General features: G+C 39.1%; 1 protein-coding gene across 1 annotated transcript in view; it reads left to right on the forward strand.

Annotated features, from left to right (window-relative positions):
• Positions 1-5611: 5611 nt before the first annotated feature.
• The window catches only part of CD163 (CD163 molecule), a 30041-nt gene continuing 14853 nt past the window's right edge, over positions 5612-20799 (forward strand). The window contains exons 1-6 of the mRNA XM_086714165.1: positions 5612-5746; positions 6862-6948; positions 7946-8266; positions 11458-11778; positions 13547-13867; positions 14580-14900. Of these exons, the coding sequence (XP_086570291.1) occupies positions 5716-5746; positions 6862-6948; positions 7946-8266; positions 11458-11778; positions 13547-13867; positions 14580-14900 (1402 nt within the window). The 5' untranslated portion in view covers positions 5612-5715. The remainder of the gene's footprint in view (positions 5747-6861; positions 6949-7945; positions 8267-11457; positions 11779-13546; positions 13868-14579; positions 14901-20799) is intronic.

The following is a 20799-nucleotide window of genomic DNA, read 5'->3' on the forward strand; positions in this document are numbered from 1 at the left end:
TTGAGGCCTGGAATGAACCAATGATAAAGCAAAGCAAAACCAAAAACCAAGCAAAGGGCACGAGTTGGGCCAATAGGAAGGCACATGGAAAGAAATGATGGGTGGGGGGGAAGTATAAAGAAAGAAAGAAAGAAAGAAAGAAAGAAAGAAAGAAAGAAAGAAAAAAAGAAAATAGATTCACAAGAGAAACTCTTTTATTTGTAAGTCAGACCCTAAATAATCCTTCTCATCCCCTCAAAATTCCTAAATCTCAATGCTCTAAAACTCAAAGAGCACTAAGTACTGAAAACCAGCATCCTTCCCTAAAACTGCTTTTGAAAACACAGTAGGCTACTATAGTGATTTTGCTAGTGCTGAGAATCACCTCTCTTTAAAGGACACTGGAGAGCTATGATTTTAGAGGCTTGTTGGGCTTCTTCAACCCTATATCTCGCCTTCAGAAGTACCTTTTATGGAAAGAACCCTAGGTCAGAATAATCTAAAATAATATAACCTCTCACAGCCCCACAAAATATGGCAATGAAGGCCAGAAAGAAAAGAAAAGAAAAGAAAAGAAAGAATGAAAGAAAAGAAAAGAAAAAAGAAAGAAAAAGAAAAAGAAGAAAGAAAGAAAATAAAAAAGAAAGAAAAAGGAAAAGAAAGAAAAGAAAGAAGTCAGACTTTCCATTAATAAATAAGGAGTTTCAGGTTTCACAACACAAAACACACATTCAAAATGCAAATTTCTGCCATTAGTCTGGGACTTTTCTCACTGATACAGAGCCCTTATTATGTTCAGAGAAACCATTAGAGGAGGGTAGCCCTCTCCCTGTTGGGAGTCTGCCTCCAAGCAAGTGAGTACCACTAACTAGATGGAGGTGTTGGGAGGGGACTGAAGTTCTGGGGTCACAGAGGAGGGAGGTGGTCTCCACAAATCCTTCCTTTCCAAAACCCAGCAGGGAATGGAGGAAATGGGGATGAGTGAGAGAGGTAGGTGTATTGTTTTAACAGCTCACCCTGCTAAGGGCTTAAAGTGCCAAGTCAAGCTGCCAGCCTCCAGATATTAGAACTGTATGATGCTTTGGGGGTAAGTGTGCTGCACTGGGAAAAAGCCAGAACCATATGGCAGCAGTGAAGGAGAAGGGGTTTAGAGGACAGTGATATACTATCAAGAGTTAAAAGCTGATCCAGAATACATCAGAGCTACAGGTTGGAGAGAGATCTGCCAGTCCTCTTCTTTTTCTAAGGTGACAATTGGTGACATTTATTTATTTATTTGTTTATTTTTAATTTAATTTTTTATTTTTTAAAATTTACATCCAAGTTAGTTAAGATATAGTGAAGCAATGATTTCAGGAGTAGATTCCTTAGTGCCCCTTACCCATTTAGCCCATCCCCCCTCCCACAACCCCTCCAGCAACCCTCAGTTTGTTCTCCATAGTTATGAGTCTCTTCTGTTTTGTGGTGACCTTTATTTTTCATTTCTTGTTTAATATAGGAGTTTAGTGCTATAAATTTCCCCTTGCATACTATTTTAGTGACATCCCACAAATTTTGATGTGTTTTATTTTCATTTTTATATGTTCTTAATATTTTTTTTTTTAATTTTTTTTTTCAACGTTTATTTATTTTGGGGACAGAGAGAGACAGAGCATGAACGGGGGAGGGGCAGAGAGAGAGGGAGACACAGAATCGGAAACAGGCTCCAGGCTCTGAGCCATCAGCCCAGAGCCCGACGCGGGGCTCGAACTCCCGGACCGCGAGATCGTGACCTGGCTGAAGTCGGTTGCTCAACCGACTGCGCCACCCAGGCGCCCCTGTTCTTAATATTTTTAATTCCTTTTTTATTTCTTCTTTGACCGTTGGATTATTAAAAGTGAGCTATTTAGTCTCCAGATATTTGAAGTTTTCCAGAGATATGTTTGTTGTTGATTTCTAATTTCATTCCAGAAATGATCAGAGAAGATATTTTGTATGATTCAAATTACTGTAATATATTGAGAATTTTTATATGTCCAGAAATATCTTAGGAAATGTTTTGAATGCACTTTAAAAGAATGATATTCTCTTGTTATTGAATGAAATGTTCTGTACATGTTGATCAGGTTAAGTTGATTGATAATTTTGTTTCATTCTACTATACTCTTACTGATTTTCTGCCTAATTGTTCTATCAATTATTGAGAGACAGAGATTGAAATCTCCTATCATAATTATGGATTTGCTATTTTTCCTTGCAATTCTATAAGTTTTTGTTTCATGGGTTTTGAAGGTCTCATGTCAATTTCATAAACATTTAGTATTCATATGTACTCTTGATAAATGGACCCATTTACCATTATGAAATGACTTTCTTTGTCCCTGGAAATATCTTTTGCTCTGAAATCCATGTTCACTGATTTTAATATAGTCACTCTGCCTTTCTTTTCATTGATGTCAGCACAGCTTCTTTTTCCATCCTTTTACTTTTAACCTATCTTTTTCCTTTATATGATTTAGGCATCATGTAGTTGAATTTTGCTTTTTAAACCAGGCTGCTAATTTCTGCCTTTTAATTGGGTGTACTTAGACCATTTACATTTAGTGTGATTATAGATATAGTTGAGTCCAAAACTATTATCTTGCTCTTTGTTTTCTATTTGTCTAATCTATTCTTTCTTTTTTCTCTCTTTATGGCTTCCTTTGTATTAACTATCTTTAATGATTCCACTTTATCTATTTTATTGGCTTAAGAACTATAATAGCTATAATAGCTATTTTATTGGCTTAATAGCTATAACTCTTTGTTTTGTTATTCTAGTAGCTGATTTAGGTTTATAATATACAATTTATCTCATCATGGTCTACCTTGAAAAGATATTTTGCCACTTTATATATAGTACCTAAATTTTTTTATCATATTCTTCCATTTGTCTACTTACCCTTTGTGTTATTATTGTTATTATTATTAATTCTTCTTACCTTTTAATTATAACATGTAATTTATGTAATTTAAAAACACAAACAGGCAAAATTCATTTTACAAGTCTGCACATATGCATATTTGAGGATCTGCATCAAATATACTGGAGTGCTGCCCCATGACAAGGGCTGGGGAGAGAAGAGGGTGCAGGCTGGGGACAGAAAAGGGTAAAAAAAATGAAAGTGACAAGAAATAACAAATAGAGGAGTCATATATTCAACTTTTTAAAAAAGAAGACACATTTCTTATGCTTGCTATATTAAGACTAGCAAGTAAGATGAGCAATAAATAATTATAAAAAGTATGAGTTACAATCTTCAAAGTACAGGTTATATGATAGACAAATAATGACGGTAAATGGTTTTCAAACTTGGAGTATCAGAAAGATGCTTTGGTTTTACATTTTATCTTGTAGCAATATTGAGGGTGACCGGAGGCAAGGGTGGTAATGGAAAGAAATGAGAACAAGAGTAAATGCAGTGAAGGTAGAATGTTATTTTTTATTTTTTTTTAATGTTTTATTAAGTTTCTTTATTTTCAGAGAGACAGAGACAGAGTGAGCAGGGAAGGGGCAGAGAAAGAGGAAGAAAGAGAGAGAATCCCAAGCAGGCTCTGCTCTGCCAGCACGGAGCCCGATGTGGGGCTTGAACTCACAAACCGAGAGATCATGACCTGAGCCAAACTCAAGAGTCAGACACTTAACCGACTGAGACACCCAGGTGCCCCAATTTTTTAAATCTACTAACAGTATAAGAAGGGCCTAATTGAAAAAAAAAAAATAGTAGAGGAATGAAATGAATAGACCACTGGAAAATTAAAAAGATAAAAATCTTAGTGAACAAAAAATTTTTGCTTCCATTAAAGATGAAGAAAAAAAAAGTACCTTTATCCTCCCACCTGAAACAAGTGAAAAACAGACAAAACATATGAAACAAAAATTTTCAAGGCACTGAATATCAGGCAACAAAGGACAGTAATCTGTAAGAGATGAGAAACTAACAAGGTAAATCCCATGATTGCTCTAGTTTACTGCCCTGAGTTTCCACACCATGGAATAGACCTTTATAATATAAAGTTCAAATTCTTTAGCGTGGCCCATGATGTCCTTCCTCATGTAACCTTTGTTTACCTCTGCAGCCATAATAACATTATCAACAACACCTATTACTGTAACAAAATATAGATGTTATCAAGAGCCTACCATTTGGCAAAGGCTGGCGGGTGTCTTGTTGAAAAAGAAGACACAGTTCTTATCCTTGGGGTATTAAGAGTAGCAAGTAAGATGAACCACAAATAACTATAAAAAGTATGAGTTATCATCTTCAAAGGGCAGGTTACCATGAGTGCACATTTTCTGGAGTAATTCAAGGTTAAAGTTATTTTTCCTAGTGAAGTGGTGTTTAACTGAGACATAAAAGATAGATGAGTAAGAGTTAGCCCGGTGAAAGACAGTACACACAGAAGGAACGTGGGTGAGAGGTTAGGTATGTCCAAGAAATGGACAGATGTCAGTATGCCCTTGAGGAACTGGATTGTAGTGAGTGTCTCCTTGGAAGACTGGGGATGCTTCTTTAACTCACTTGTTCTGGTCCCCTGGTCACTAATACCTGAGAATATTTATGCCATCATGAACCATCAAATTTCCATGTTTTCACACGCCTGTATTGTTTCATATGGGTTGTTTCTTACGCTTTGAATCCTTGTAGCTTTTCTTCTTTTGGGCAAAGTCCTCCTCATATTTTAGGACACAACTTAAGCATGTCCTCACGGAAAAGGGTTTTCTGACTGTTTATTCCTGTATCCCACTTGGTATGACCTCTTTTTTTCTCTATTTTTCACCCTGCGCTTTGAACCTATGTTTATCATCGTTAACGTGTGTGTTTCTGTCCCTCGAATTTGCGTTACTTGGAGCTAAAATTATGTCTTGTAAATTTTCATTTCACCATTTTTAGGATCTGTAATGGTCATGGCTGATTTTATTGTTGCTCTTCATTTCATTAGAAAAGAAATACAAGTGCCGTTGTATACACAATCTACACAAAATTATTCATTCATACCACATTTGATTATGGTAATAGTATTCAAAGTGCTTATAATGATAAAAAATTATTTAATTACACTTTGCTTGTTTCCCTTTAGCTTTTTGGCACAACTTGACTGCATGATTGTCCTTTTGGTTTCTTTTTTCTTTTTAATGTTTGTTTTTGAGACAGAGAGACAGAGCACGAGCAGGGAAGGGGCAGAGAGAGAGGGAGACACAGAATCAGAAGCAGGTGCCAGGCTCTGAGCTGTCAGCACAGAGCCTGACACGGGGCTCCAACCCACAAAGGGCGAAATCGTGATCTGAGCTGAAGTCCGACGCTCAACCAACTGAGCCACCCTGGCGCCCCTATCCTTTTTGTTTCTACTGTATTTGTCCAAAACAAAGTACAGAAATATAAATATTCGTTTCAATAACAACAGTCCATGAGTTAATGTTTCCCCTTAATTTTTGTAAATCCGTAGTAAATATTTCTCAATTTCCTTTGGTTGTTTCATGTCCCATGCTGCAGAAAACATGAGTATGAAAGGGAACCTCAGTTTTTTGAATGACTTCCCTTTTTTGATTGACTCCACCTCCTGTTATGTAGCCTTTCTGGATTTGTATGTGTGTGTGTGCAGAAGTGAGATAATGTTTTAGAATTTTTCGCGGTCCTCTTCTTTAGCAGAACACTCCTAGGGAATAACACAAGAGGATTCAGAAAGCGTTCAAACTTTGGACTGGACAAACTCAGAATGGTGCTACATGGAAACTCTGGACCTATTGGTAACATTTCTTATTTATTCCCCATTTACCTTTTAATGTAGCATAAAATGATTCTGGCAGTCAATGGGTCTTACATAATAGTGGTTGGCATCAGTGAGGGATGGGAAACGGACATGAAGCTTCCATGGCAGTAACTTGTGTCTGCCATAGATTCAAAATTGAAGGTGGGAGATAAAGATGAGATTTGGCATCCATTTCGTCAAACCGCTGAGGTTTCAGCCCCTTTCTGAAATGAACTGAACAGTATTGAGTCTGGAAACAATGGTTAGAAAAGATAGAACGCGCTGGAATGAATATTGATTGAAAGTTGATCACCTAGAGGAACTTTACAATAGCATCCCTGCGTGTTGAAATCTGCTTTCTGATTTCTATGACTGTGCTAAACTCATTTAGCACTTTTAATTTTTTTTCAGAGCTTTTTTATCGAAGGATAGCATGCCACATGAAAGCATGAGTCATAAGCTTACAGTTCAGTGACTTATCCCAAAGTGGGTGCTCCTGTGTGGTTACCAAAGCATTCGGACTTTTACGCAAGTGTTGGGTTAGAGTAAGACTAAGAAGTGAGAGTGATAAAAGCTTTAGAGTTTTACACTCTATACAATATTTTGGTTTTTCACAAAGAAACATGGTCACTTTATTCCATCAATGTTCAGCTACTCTTTAGCAGGCAGTATACCAGGTATTGGTGAAACAGCGCTGAACTTGATAGGTATAATCCATTCCCTCATGGAACTTTCCACCTAACCATCTGGATCAAGTGGGCTTGGAGACGGGGCATCTGTAGTTGAATATTGTTTTGTGCCTGTGGAGGGAACTGCTCCCTGCTAAATTTCACAGATGCTGTTTTGATTTTCCAGGTCTTAAAGTCTGCTTTTGAAATTCTTCTCCATCCTCAACTTGCTTCTAATTCCTCACCTCTGGGTTGCCTACCAACATGAACAGTTTCAAAGCTATTTCATTGAGACTGTATGATTCTGGGTGTGAATGTGTCCATTCCGCCTTGCCATTTTGAAGGAAAGGTTCTTTGTCTTGGTTGGACTTTCCTTGTTAATCTCAAAATTCTCCAAAGTCTCTTTGGGAAGACAATACTGTTGTCCTTTTTTTTTCCCCCATAGACTTTAGAAGATGGTTTGTTCTCTTGAGTCCCTCCACTGTGGCTGTGGTCTCAGTTCTCAGTTCCTGCTTGATCACCAATTCTCTTGGTGAGTGCTTTGTCAAATTTACTTGCAGTCTTAGCCAGTCTGACAAAAATTATTGAAAAGCAAACAATTCTCCTGAAGGCTGAACAGCATCTAAAAAACACACTTCACGATTTCAAAGGATCAGATATTAAAAGTACAAAGTAAGATCCTAACCATGTGACATCAAAAAAGGAACAAAATATTAGCACACTTCCCCCCAAATAAAATAAACTGTTACACGGGGGGGGGGGGGGGGGACAGTGCATTTTGTTTAAAGATTTGAAATAATGTCTACCTAAAAAAGAGGGAATAGGGTTTTTCTGGAGAAAAACCTCAGAATTATTGGGATGAAATGGAATTTTTGGAACACTTCAATAAATTCAAATGCCAAAGTTTACCTAAAAATGTACTGAGGGAGGTCAGATATATATGCGTGAGAGCACAGATTCTTAGTTATTTAAAATAATCATAGGATGGGAGCTGAGACCTTTGGGAGGGGTTGGGAGGGAGAAGGGATTATTTTATGGTAGGAGATAGTAGGAAAATATCTCCATCTCAATTTCCATTTAAGTAGAAAAGTTTTGATCAGATTGCGCATAGTATTTTAAAAATTCATGGTGTTTTACATATATGTATACAATGGGTGTTAAATTCCTTATGACTGGTCTCTTCATCTTTACCATCTTAGGAATTTGGAGAAACTTACATGGCTCATCCCTATACAATTCTGAAGTATGCTCTTTTAATAGTAAACTTTCCGTGGAGATTATGCAAGTTGACATTATAAAGAATATCAGAATTGTGTTACTTAGCTTTACTGGTTTTAGGTCATTACTTTATCTGAAACCTGTGATGCTGATATGTGTATTCCCAAATAACATTCTCCTATCGTACCGTGGATGAGGCCAGGCATGTTTCTCCAATTTAGCTTTGAAAAATAAATAGTAATCGAAAGAATACTTATTTTCAACTTGCTCTTTGGATCCCGACCAACTGCTGCCTTTATGCATTGTTGCAGGAGAAGCAGAGAAGGAGCTGAGGCTGGCGGACGGTGAAGACAGGTGCACTGGGAGAGTGGAGGTGAAAGTCCAGGAGGAATGGGGAACTGTGTGTAATAATGACTGGGGCATGGATGAGGTCTCCGTGATTTGTAGGCAGCTGGGTTGTCCCACTGCTATCAAAGCCACTGGATGGGCTAATTCCAGGCCAGGTTCTGGACGCATTTGGATGGATCATGTTTCTTGCCGAGGGAATGAGTCCGCTCTCTGGGACTGCAAACATGAAGGATGGGGAAAACATAACTGCACTCACCAACAGGATGCTGGTGTGACCTGCTCAGGTAAGACTTGCAAAAGTCCAAGCCTCCGGTGCCTGGGTGGCTCAGTCAGTTAAGCGACCGACTCTAGGTTTCATCTCAGGTCATGATCTAGAGATTCATGAGTTTGAGCGCTGTGTTTGGCTCTGTGCTGACAGGGGAGCCTGCTTGGGATCCTCTCTCTCTCTCTCTCTCTCTCTCTCTCAATCTCTGCCCCTCCTCAGCTTGCACGCATGCACACACACTCTCTCTCTCAAAATAAATAAATAAACATTTTTAAAAAGTCAAAACCTTGACATGAAATGCTTTGTGGGAGGAACCAATATGTAGATGGGTTGAAAACGAAAAGGGGCCAGTTTGCTGTAAGTCCTCCAGTCCATGTATAAAACGACCCAATCCATTGCCAATAGACCAGAAAATGCAGACAAACCCCCTAAAAAAAAAAAAAAATCAAAAGATTCTGAACGCTGCAATCGACGAGGAAGTGACCAGTTTTAATTTTATGGTCAGTAAACCTCCTATGAGTTTCTACTCCTTACATAAAAATATCATGATATCTAAGTTCATTCCTTGTCCTCTTTCTCAGTGACACACTGCTTTCATGCATTCACCTTTTTGTCCATTAACTGCTAATCGACTTATTGGATCAAGAAATAAATATTCCTAGCGCTAATCCTGGAGGAAGGATGTTTTGCAAAGTATTATTGCTTTCTCCGGTGCACAGTGCTGTTCATTTCATTTACATGGTGGTTTTAATTTGCAAAACATTTCGTAAATTTTATCTCAGTTGACCTTACAATAACTCAGAAAGTTATGGGTCAGACCTTTCTGCTGACAGATCCCAAGGTCATATTTATGACCCAATTCAGATTCCTGGGCTTCCCATTTCTCCTTGCTTATTTCACTGGCTTTTATCAACTCTCTCACCTCCTAGTCTCTTTCTTAGAGACCATCTCCTCCACGGGACTGGTTTTAAAAAGGACTAATCCCTATGCAGACATTGTGGTGTACGTGAGCAAGACAGGCTAGGATCTAGAAAAGTGAGGGACAAAATTCCAACTCAGACACTCGTTAATGTTATTTTGTTAAACCTTTCTGAGCTTCAGTTTCTGGAAACTCAGTGCTTAAAACATGTGGAGCTACTGGTCTAGTAAGTGGTAAAAATTAACTTTAATTTCTGCATAGCTCACTGTTTCTCATTACTTGACAACTCAGTTCTCTTTCTTTTCCTTCCTTCCTTCCTTCTTCTCTCCTTCCCTCCTCCTCCTCCTCCTCCTCCTCCTCCTCCTCCTCCTCCTCCTCTTTCTCTGCTATCATTAATCATTATGGGGGAAGATTCGGAACAACAATAGTAACATCTACATCGAGCATCTACAGCAAAGTTAAAAATCATAATAAATTTTGCCAGGCTCTCACTATATTGCAATACAGAGCTGAGTGTTTAAGCTGAGACCCCAGTGCAGCTTTTAACTCTTGTTTTCAGTGTTTTATACTTAAGGATAGAACTAATCAAATTTGCTTTTGGAAGTTTACACAGCTAAAGCTCCAACTGGTGCACGCCTAGCCACTCAATGACTCCCTAGTTTCACAAGTTTTCAGAACCCGTATTTCTGAGATTTCCCCACCCTGACTAATGCTCAATCCTCAATGCTCTGCCTCTTGGGAGATTTTGCTATTATCACACGCACTGGGACAACAGAGTATAACAGTGAAGACAATAAACGCTGGTGTTAGACTGCTTTTTCTTTTCACATCCTGGCTCTACTCTCTTCTGGGTGTGTGATCCTGTGACAATTAGGCAAATTGAGAATGTTCTAAGTAGGGATAATGGACAATTAGGATCCTTACATAGTGGGGGATTTTAATCTTTTAAAGTAACTAACAACTAGGATTTTCATCTACACCTGCTTGCCAAAGACGATGTTTTACAGATTAAAATTTGCTTTCTGTTTTGTTTTTTTTCCTGTGACAATTAGGCAAATTGAGAATCTGTGAAGGAGGGGTAGTGGAAATAATATATAATGCCTAATGTTGTGAAGAAGGTAGCATATATGATACAGCCGGGACACCACATGCCTATTTTAATTGCGAATTATTATTTTTCTTACTATAAATTGTCAGGATAAAAAAATCCTGTTAAGTAGAGGTCTTTGCCTGGTATTTAGAGCTTTTAAAAGTGGGTTACTTTCTCAAAAAAAAAAAAAAAAAAGCGGATCTAAACATTTTGTTTAAGCACAGATTTTGTTTTTCGGATGTCCCCGAATTTCATCCCAAATCTCCTTTTCTTGGGTATTTTAGTTCTCACAGAAAAATCTAGGGAAGAGTGTATAGAGAGAATTTTCTTTATGAGAAAGCTGTTCTTTGCTAAAAATGGTACCAGATGCGTTGGGGAAGGGGGTAAAAAAGCTTTGATTCAAACAAGATATTGGTAGGAAATGAATTATTTTGATTTATTTTTCCTCAACTTTTATTAATTTGGTGTGCCAGAGGATGCTTTTGCAAACCATTGCGCATGCTCATGCATTTTTATTTTTCACTTTTTCCTGTTTCTAATCTTCATGCTCTCAACTGTTGCTGATAAAGCAAGATTAAAATCAAGATTTCAAATGTTCAACAAATGACCAGCTTGCCATTTTTTGCTACTTTGTTGTATGGACCAACTTTATTTTTTCTAGTCTTTTAAATAGGTGTTTGGAGTCAAATTTGTCTATTTCTACATAAAAGAGTGTGTGTTCTGTCTTAATCCTGGAGGGAGGGGCGCCTGGGTGGCGCAGTCGGTTAAGCGTCCGACTTCAGCCAGGTCACGATCTCGCGGTCCGGGAGTTCGAGCCCCGCGTCGGGCTCTGGGCTGATGGCTCAGAGCCTGGAGCCTGTTTCCGATTCTGTGTCTCCCTCTCTCTCTGCCCCTCCCCCGTTCATGCTCTGTCTCTCTCTGTCCCAAAAATAAATAAACGTTAAAAAAAAAAATCCTGGAGGGAAACAAAACAAAACAGAAAGCAGATTTTAATCTGTAGAGCATCCTCCTTGGTAAGTAGGTAGAGATGAAAATCCTAGTTGTCAGTTGATCTTTAAAAGATTAAAATTCCCCACTGTGTAAAGATGGGCAGCGTCCAAAATGAGGCACCATTTTCAAAAACAGCATCAAATCTCAAGTATCCAGAGGAAGCTCATTTCCTAAAATCACTTCTGAACTCTGGTTCTTTTCTCTGCTCCAGATGGATCCAATTTGGAGATGCGGCTGATGAATGGAGGCAACCAGTGTTCTGGAAGAATAGAGGTCAAGTTCCAAGGACAGTGGGGAACAGTGTGTGATGATAACTTCAACATAGATCATGCTTCTGTGGTTTGTAAACAACTTGAATGTGGAAGTGCTGTCAGTTTCTCTGGTTCAGCTAATTTTGGAGAAGGTTCGGGACCAATCTGGTTTGATGATCTCGTATGCAGTGGAAATGAGTCAGCTCTCTGGAACTGCAAACACGAAGGATGGGGAAAGCATAACTGTGATCACGCTGAGGATGTTGGAGTGATTTGCTTAGGTAAGGACTGATCCGGGTCTGTTCTGTTCTTCATGAGAGGACAAAAGAAAGGGGGTGAGAGTCTCAAAAGCTTGAACTCTTAAAACCATAATGAAGCCTGCTTCCTTGATCACTTTATTGCCTAATTTCTGGTTCCTGATCTGATACCTGTGGAGTTTTTACCACAGCTGAAATGAGGCTCCCTGTGTTAGCGGGGAAGGATGAACAGTGAACCCGAGATCCAAGTCATGAAGCTAGAAGGAGGTGTTTAGAGAATAATCCAATCATCCTCCCTCTTCCCCTGTACCACCCCCCACCCCTGCCAAAAAAAAAAAAAAGAAGAAAAAGAATTAAGGAAAAAAAAGCAGCTTAATTAGCAACTTGTGCTTTGTGGATGAGTTTTGAAAAGAAATCACACCCCTTATCATCCTCTACCTGCAGAGGGTTTAGCCACATTAAAACCCACCCCTTCCCAAATATTAGTTCAAATTCACAGAATCAAATGATAAAAATTAATTTGGTTTTCTATTAAGACCTCCTTGATGCTAGTGCTACGGTACGAATAGGTTCTGTGTCTATCTGGAGACTTTCATGTTCCATGTTTACTCAGGGCAAAGGACATTGGATTTGCGTGTACAGGAATGACACTCTTCTTTTGTCACCTGAGTTCTTATGTGGAGGCAGACCTAGTAGGTCTTGAACCCCAGAGAACATTTAGAAAATATAATAGAGTGAAGATGTCCCTATATTCACCAGATACCTCCCCCCTCCCGGCCCCCCCTTTTTTTTTTCAAATGAGGAAACTCAATTCAAACCAACTTTAAGGAAAGAGAATACTGACTCAGGAAACTGGGGAATCCACGAGGTACAGTTGGCTTCATGCATGGCTGGATCCAAACACTGAACCAATGCCATGGGGGTTTTGGGTTTTTCCTTCTTAAATTGGCTTTTTCGTTGTTGTTGAAAAACATGACCATCTATTGTTCGAACCATAAAAAATGGGACTCCTACAGAGAAGATAGATTTTGTTAGCTGAAGAAAGCGAAAGGGATATGGGAGAGAAAAAAACCACAATGGTACCTCCCATTACCATTTACCCACCAAAATCCTTCTAGGTCCTCGACCAGTACATTTCTTCTCAATGCTGAGGAATCATAATAAACAGCGCTGTGGCAGCAAATGCTAAAACCACCAGAGGAAAAAGGCAGTTTTTTTATTGTAAGATACCACTCAGAATCACGTTCTGTTCTTTGAGGATATTGATTGGGGGGAAGGTGAAAGTAGTCATGATGAGGTCCCTTTTCTCTTTGCTCACTTTTGGACTGAGGAGCTGGTCCATCTGTCAGGTCCATCTATCAATGGACACTTGGGCTGCTTCCATAATTTGGCTATTATAAATAATACTGCAATAAACACAGGGGTTCACGTGTCCTTTTGAATCAGAGTTTTTGTATTTTGGGGGATAATACCTAGTAGTGCAATTACTGAATCATAGGGTAGCTCTTTTTGTTTTTTGAGGAACCTCCGTACTGTTTTCCACTGTGGACCAGTTTGCATTCCCACCAACGGTGCACAAGGGTCCCCTTTTCTCCACATCCTCGCCAACACTTGTTTCTTCTTGTCTTTGTGATACTGGCTATTCTGAAAAGTCCTGTCTTCTTGCCCAAGGCACTCCTTCTTCACATCCAGTGGTTTTCAGTGGTATTATATCACTCTTTTCTGTCTCTATTTATATTTGCCCCTTATTCTTGTTTCTTTATCACTGATTTGTTTTGTGTCCCTCTTACAGATGGAGCGGATCTGAGCCTGAGACTGGTGGAAGGAGTCACTGCATGTTCAGGAAGATTAGAAGTGAGATTCCAAGGGGAATGGGGGACAGTGTGTGATGATGGCTGGGATAGCAATGATGCTGCTGTGACATGTAAGCACCTGGGATGCCCAACTGCCATCACCGCCATTGGTCGAGTTAATGCCAGTGAAGGAAGTGGACACATTTGGCTCGACAGTGTTTCCTGCCACGGACACGAGTCCGCCCTCTGGCAGTGCAGACACCATGAATGGGGAAAGCATTATTGCAACCATAATGAAGACGCTGGTGTCACATGTTCCGGTAAGTTAAGAGAAAAACAGAGAAGGAAGGACTTGTGTTCTTTAGGAGTAGGCATGGGGGGGAGACGTGAGCGATAGAAATGTCTGCTAATGTCCTTGTTGGGGATTCTTTCACAGTCGTGAGTAATCTTAAACATAGTCTTTATTTGGCTGGTTTGGAGGGTTGTCTGACTATTTTCTGCAGTAATTATTCAGGCTGCTCTCAGGGACCACATTTAAGATTCTAAATCTCCCTGGAGCTCTGAGACACAAAATGTTATGTCTTTTTCAAATATCTCTGACATGCTGCCATTGACAATTTTTTTCTTTTATTTATTTATTTATTTATTTATTTATTTATTTATTTATAGAACAAGCTGGGGAGAGGCAGAGAGGGGGACAGAAGATCCAAAGCAGGCTCTATGTTGACCTCAGAGTGTCCGATGCAGGGCTCGAACTCACAAACCTTGAGATCATGACCTGAGCCAAGGTCAGACGCTCAACTGACTGAGCCACCCAGGCACCCCCCATTGACAATTTTTCTTAAACTTTGAACCTATAATCCTGTTTTTAACCAAAGTCATGGCCTCTACTGGCCATTAAAAAAGCCAGGGGATGGATAAGCCATAATTTCCAAATGCCTCAGTATCTGGGAAGGAGCAAGGTAAAGAATATATCCTTTGGGAGCTAACCCCCATGTGTATCTGTGGCCTAAGTGTGTGCTTCTTTTGCAGATGGAACAGATCTGGAGCTAAGACTTGTAGGTGGAGGCAGCCGCTGTGCTGGGACAGTGGAGGTGGAAATTCAGAAACTGGTAGGGAAAGTGTGTGACAGAAACTGGGGACTGAAAGAAGCTGATGTGGTTTGCAGGCAGCTGGGATGTGGATCTGCTCTCAAAACATCCTATCAGAGTTATTCCAAAACCAAGGCAACAACAACATGGCTGTTTTTAGGCAGCTGTAATGGAAATGAAACTTCTTTCTGGGACTGCAAGAATTGGCAATGGGGTGGACTTAGCTGTGATCACTACGAGGAAGCTAAAGTTACTTGCTCAGGTAAGACTTTCTATCAACATGTGAAGAACGTGTATTTCAAGAGTGTAAATTTCCAGTAACAGCCTTGAAACTGATGAGAGACATCGGTCCCTAGGACTAGACATCACTCAAGCAACCAGAAAATATCTATCCCATTGCGCAAATTTCAGAGAAACTTGTCATTCATTTTGTACCTTGGTCGCAGGTTTGTTTTGTTTTATTTTTGTGTTTGCTTTTTGTCCATTTTAGCTTTTGAGTAATTTTTCTTTTTGTTTCTTTTTTTTGTTTTTTGCTTTTGTTTTGATTTAAATTCTGATTAGTTAACATACAGTGTAATATTAGTTTCAAATGTACAAGTTAGTGATTCAATACTCACAGGGGTGCCTGGGTGTCTCAGTCAGTTAAGGGTCCTACTTTGGCTCAGGTCATGATCTCACAGTTCACGAGTTCAAGTTTGAGCCCCACGTTGGATTCTGTGCTGACAGCTCAGAGCATGGAGCCTGCTTCTGATTCTGTGTCTCCCTCTCTCTCTGCCCCTCCCCCACTCATTCTCAGTCTCTCTCTCTCTCTCAAAAATAAATTAAAACATTAAAAAAAATACTTACATACAACACCTGGTGCTCATCACAAGTGCCCTCCTTAATACCCATCATCCATTTAACCCATCCCCCTGCCCACCTCCTCTCTGGTAACCATCAATTTGTTCTCTGTAGTTAAGAGTCTGTTTCTTGGTTTCTCTCTCTCTCTCTCTTCTTTTCCTTTGTTGGTTAAGAAACAAAACAAAACAACTGAGTCATTTTTAAATCCGTAGAAATATGAAAAATTAAGAAGGATCAAAATTTTTAAGGTAGACCTTAAAAGTGTCTTTCATGGGAATGTCAACCAAATGATTTTTAAAAGTATGTGAAAAGTATGTGATTTTAAAAAGTAAAAGAAGGATTTTCTTCTCTCCGAATATTTTTGTGTATTTCCCTGCAACCTCTTTTAAATGTTCCAAAATGAGCTGTGAGTTGGCCTGGCTTATGGATAATCTCTAGTATTTTATGCTAATCACATTTATACGAATGCTAACATTGTTGAAAAGTGGTGCCTTTTTAACAACTGTAAGGTAACATATTGCAGATATGGTAAAAGAAAGACTTCAGAGAAAGCAATGTAAGAACAAAACCATTGAACACATGGAGATCAAGTCATACGGTGCTGTGTGTCCACGAACCAATGGCTTTATTCCAGATACATCCTAACCTAGTTGTGCCCCTGGGTGGATTCCCTGATGTTACACAGTAGAAGTGTCTACTTCTATTTACATAGAAATTATCCTCTGACTGTAAAAAGACAGTTTTTTAAGATGCAAATTTGAGGATACATATCTGCTTTTCAATCATCCTTCTTTTCATTTTTTTTTTTTAATTTTTTTTTTAACATTTATTTATTTTTTGGACAGAGAGAGACAGAGCATGAACGGGGGAGGGGCAGAGAGAGAGGGAGACACAGAATCCGAAGCAGGCTCCAGGCTCTGAGCCATCAGCCCAGAGCCCGACGCGGCGCTCGAACTCACAGACCGCAAGATCGTGACCTGAGCTGAAGTCGGACGCTTAACCGACTGAGCCACCCAGGCGCCCCATTCTTTTCATTTTTAAAAAAGATTTCTGTAGGGTGCCTGGGCGGCTCAGTTGGTCAAGGGTACAACTTCAGGTCAGATCATGATCTCACAGTTCTTGAGTTCAAGATTCAGCCCCACATTAGGCTCTGTGCTGACAGCTCAGAGCCTGAAGCCTGTTTCAGATTCTGTGTCTCCCTCTGTCTCTCTGCCCCTCCCCTGCTCAGACTCTGTCTCTCTGTCTCTCTCTCTCAAAAATAAATAAACATTAAAAAAAAATTTTTTTTAATATATATTCACATGGTTTACACTTCAAAATTAAAGTGTAAGCTCTTCCCAAATGCTATCCCCAGCTGTCCAATTCTACTCTACACAAACAAGTCATGTGGTTGGGGTATTTATATATTCTTTAGGAGATATTTATGTAAATACAAACAAATCCATGTATAAGTTTCACCCCATTTTGTTGTTCAAATGGTGGCATATTAGGTAAATTGTTCTGTACCTTAGTATTCACTTCGTAAAGTATTTTGACCACAATTTTGTATCAATATTTAGAGACCTTTCTGAAATTACTTCTCTATCCAGGACATTTCTCTTCTGATCATTTATTATTGTATGATTTTATTTATGCTTTTAATTTCTTTTATTAGAGAAAGTGAGTGTGGTTTATTTAGCGTTTTTTTTAATGAACTAGCATTTAGATTTTTTTAATTAATCCTATTTTTGTTTTCTAATTCATTACAGTTTGCTTTTCTTTCTATAATTCCTTTCTGATTTCCTCCTAACTTAACTTCTTGAGTTCAGGGCTTGACTAATGTTGATTTTTTCCTAGTTATTAATATAAATATGTGAGGTTATAGGTTTTTTACTTAGTATACCAGTGACTGTATCATATAATTGATGAATTGATGCTCTATGAATCTGGGACATAGATCTTCCTATGACTGTTATGTGGTCATTGTGAATTGTTCTTTTTAGTATTATAAAGTTTCCCCTTTCCTTTTTTTAAAAATTTTTAAATGTTTATTCATTTTTGAGAGACAGAGAGAGACAGAGCATGAGTAGGGGAGGGGCAGAGAGAGAGGGAGACACAGAATCCGAAGCAGGCTCCAGGCTCTGAGCTGTCAGCCCAGAACCCCACGTGGGACTCAAACCCATGAACCATGAGATCATGGCCTGAGCCAAAGTTGGACGCTTAAGTGGCTGAGCCACCCAGGCACCCCTCCCCTTTTCTATGGTTGAACGATTTTTGTCCTGAATCAGACTTGTCTGATGTTATTACCACAACTATTGCTTTATTTATTTTCAACCTTTATGAATCATTTTGTTCTAGGTGCATCACTTGTATTCATCATAGAATAATGATTTATTTTCCAAAAAAACTCTGATTGGATTACTTTTTAGAGATGGGAGATATATTTGACTTTAACTTTAGTCATATTATGCATTTTTATGTTGTCATATGATGTATACATAATATTTATTGTCATCATGCATTATGCTACAACTATGAACTATATTTCTCTATATAACTTTTTGGGGGGACTTTGCCTGTGTTTGAGCATGTGTAAGCATATTCGTATGTCTGATTATTTTCTTCTATTTAATTTTTAAATTCTTTTATGTTTATTTTTGAGAGAGAGAGAGAGAGAGGGAGCAGGGGAGGGACAGAGAGAGAGGGAGACACAGAATCCTAAGCAGACTCCAGGCTCTGAGATGTCAGCACAGAGCCGAACATGCGGTTCAAACTCATGAACCATGAGATCATGACCTGAGTCAAAGTTGGACGCTCAACCAACTGAGCCACCCAGGAGCCCCTTCTATTTATTAATTTTTTAAGTTTATTCGTTTATTTTGAGAGAGAGAGAGAGAATGAGCAGGAGAGGGGTAGAAGGAAAGAGAGAATCCCAAGCAGGCTCCCCACTGCCAGCACAGAACCTTGAAGGGCTCGACCTCATGAACCATGAGATCTTGTCCTGAGCCAAAACCAAGCATTGGACACTCCACCGACTGAGTCACCAGGTGCCCCGATAATTTTCTTCTAAATATTTTCCTATAATTGTATTTTATATTAATTAGAATTAAGTTGGGCAGCATCCAACTTGGCTGAAAGAAAGCCAAATAAGAGTGGCTAAAGAAAAGTTTACTTTTTTTTCATTAAAGTAAGTCAAATAGGTGGCACCTGAGTGGCTCAGCTGGTTAAGCGTCCGACTTTGGCTCAGGTCATGACCTCGCAGTGTGTAAGTTCGAGCCCCGAGTTGGGCCCTGTGCTGACAGCTCAGAGCCTGGAGCCTGCTTTGGATTCTGTGTCTCCCTCTCTCTTTCTGCCCCTCCCCCAATTTCTCAAAATAAACATTAAAAATTTTTTAAGTAAGTCAAGTAGGTAAGCAGCTTAAGGCTGCTTGGGTGGTTCTGTGGTCACCAAGAAATAGCGAGAGTTGTTTTGCCGCAGTAATTACCAAACCTTATTGGTCAAGAAGAATGAGTTGCCCTGCAACTGACTGAGTTCCCTGGTAAGCGAATCTCATAGGCCAGGTCCTGCCCTCTGAAAAGTTGTCCTCTGTCCACTCTCCTTCCTGGGCCTAAGTGGTCTTCTCTGGGCGGTTTCTCCTACTGGAGCTCTCCACGGTCATTGCTGAGTGCAGTTTGAAGGCTGAACACCTTTCACAATCCGCTTTCTGCAGATATTGGCTCAGGGGCCCTTGGATTGCTTTATGGGTTGTCGTTCACAGAGGTCAGCTGTCCTCAAAGTCAACAAAACAACTCTCCCCAAACTTAGTATGCTTCTGGTCTGTTTTCTTTCATCTAATGCTACGTGAAATACCCATAGTCAAGGAATATATTTACAAACTTTGAACTATGCTGTGAGCAGCCCGTTCCCCTGTATTTATTGGCCACTGCCCTAAGGTCATTTGAAACCAGGGGTCTGGGAGGAAAAACAGGACTTAAATCTTATCTTTGCTGATAGGCTCATTGTCTATGCATGTGGAGAATCAATTCTATTTTCTGCTAAGCCTACAGTTTTATCACCACCTCAGTTTGGGGGACAGGATACTTAGGGTTTATTTTATTTTATTTTTTCGATCTTGCAAGTTCCAAATGATAGGCCTGTCAATTAATTATGCATTAGTAGCTGCAAGAAGAGCATGCCTCCTTCACAAAATTGGTATTTTTCTTTCTGTTTCTGCCTTGCTGTCTGGCTACGTCTAGTCTTGAGTTTATCTCTCCCATAAATGCGGAAAAAGTGGCAAGGAGGATTTATGTCATGCCAACATTCTGATTTTGGTTTTTTTGTTTTTTGTTTTTTGTTTTTTGTTGTTCTCTGATTACGTTCTCTGAGTTTTCGGCTTCAGCAAGGATGTGGTTTTCTTTTCAAGGTGACATTTGTCCAAATATCTTCCCTAGGATAACAAGACATTAGCTTTTTCCAGCCTATAACATCTGGGTTATTATATATTTTGTCCATCGATTCCATTCAACTGCATCCAAAATTTACCTCACTTACGGTAACATATTCTGAATTAGTTAGGGTTCTATGCAACTGCATGTGATAAAAATCCTGAGTAGCATAAATTTGCAGCGTGAAGTGGACCTCTTTGTTTCCAGGACTTTCTTTCTTTCTTTCTTTCTTTCTTTCTTTCTTTCTTTCTTTCTTTCTTTCTTTCTTTCTCTTTCTTTCTTCTTTCTTTCTTTCTTCTTTTTTCTTTCTTTCTTTCTTTCTTTCTTTCTTTCTTTCTTTCTTTCTTTCTCTTCTTTCTTTCTTTCTTTCTTCTTTCTTTCTTTCTTTCTTTCTTTCTCTTTCTTCCTTCTTTCTTTCTTCTTTTTTCTTTCTTTCTCTCTTTCTTTCTTCTTTCTTTCTTCTTTCTTTCTTCTTTCTTTCTTTCTTTCTTTTTTCTTTCTTCTTTCTTTCTTTCTTCCTTTCTTTCTTTCCTTCTTTCTTCTTTCTTTCTTCTTTCTTTCTTTCTTTCTTTCTTTCTTTCTTTCTTTCTTTCTTCCTTTCTTTTTGCTCGGTGCCAGGTGTGTTCACTGCTCTCTTTTGTAAATTCTTTTGTCATAATCATGTAGCTTTTGCAACCTCTTCTACTGGCTTGGGGGCATAGGTCTTTAGCTCTCTTCTGGTTTTGCTAGAAACAGAATTTGTAATTTTGTGTCTTGATTTCTTGATACTTCCAGAAGATTTCCAGGGGGAACATCATGGAAACACTATGTCTCTGCCTGCCAAATTCAAACTACAAATTCCATTATCTGTTTACATGCTTAAGAGTTCTTAGTTTTGTAGAGCACAGGGCTTTAGGGCTGAAAAGGGCCAAATAACTC

This window comes from Puma concolor, chromosome B4 (assembly GCF_028749965.1).
Source record: "Puma concolor isolate L17-30 chromosome B4, mPumCon1.1.hap2, whole genome shotgun sequence".
Lineage (NCBI taxonomy): Eukaryota > Metazoa > Chordata > Mammalia > Carnivora > Felidae > Puma > Puma concolor.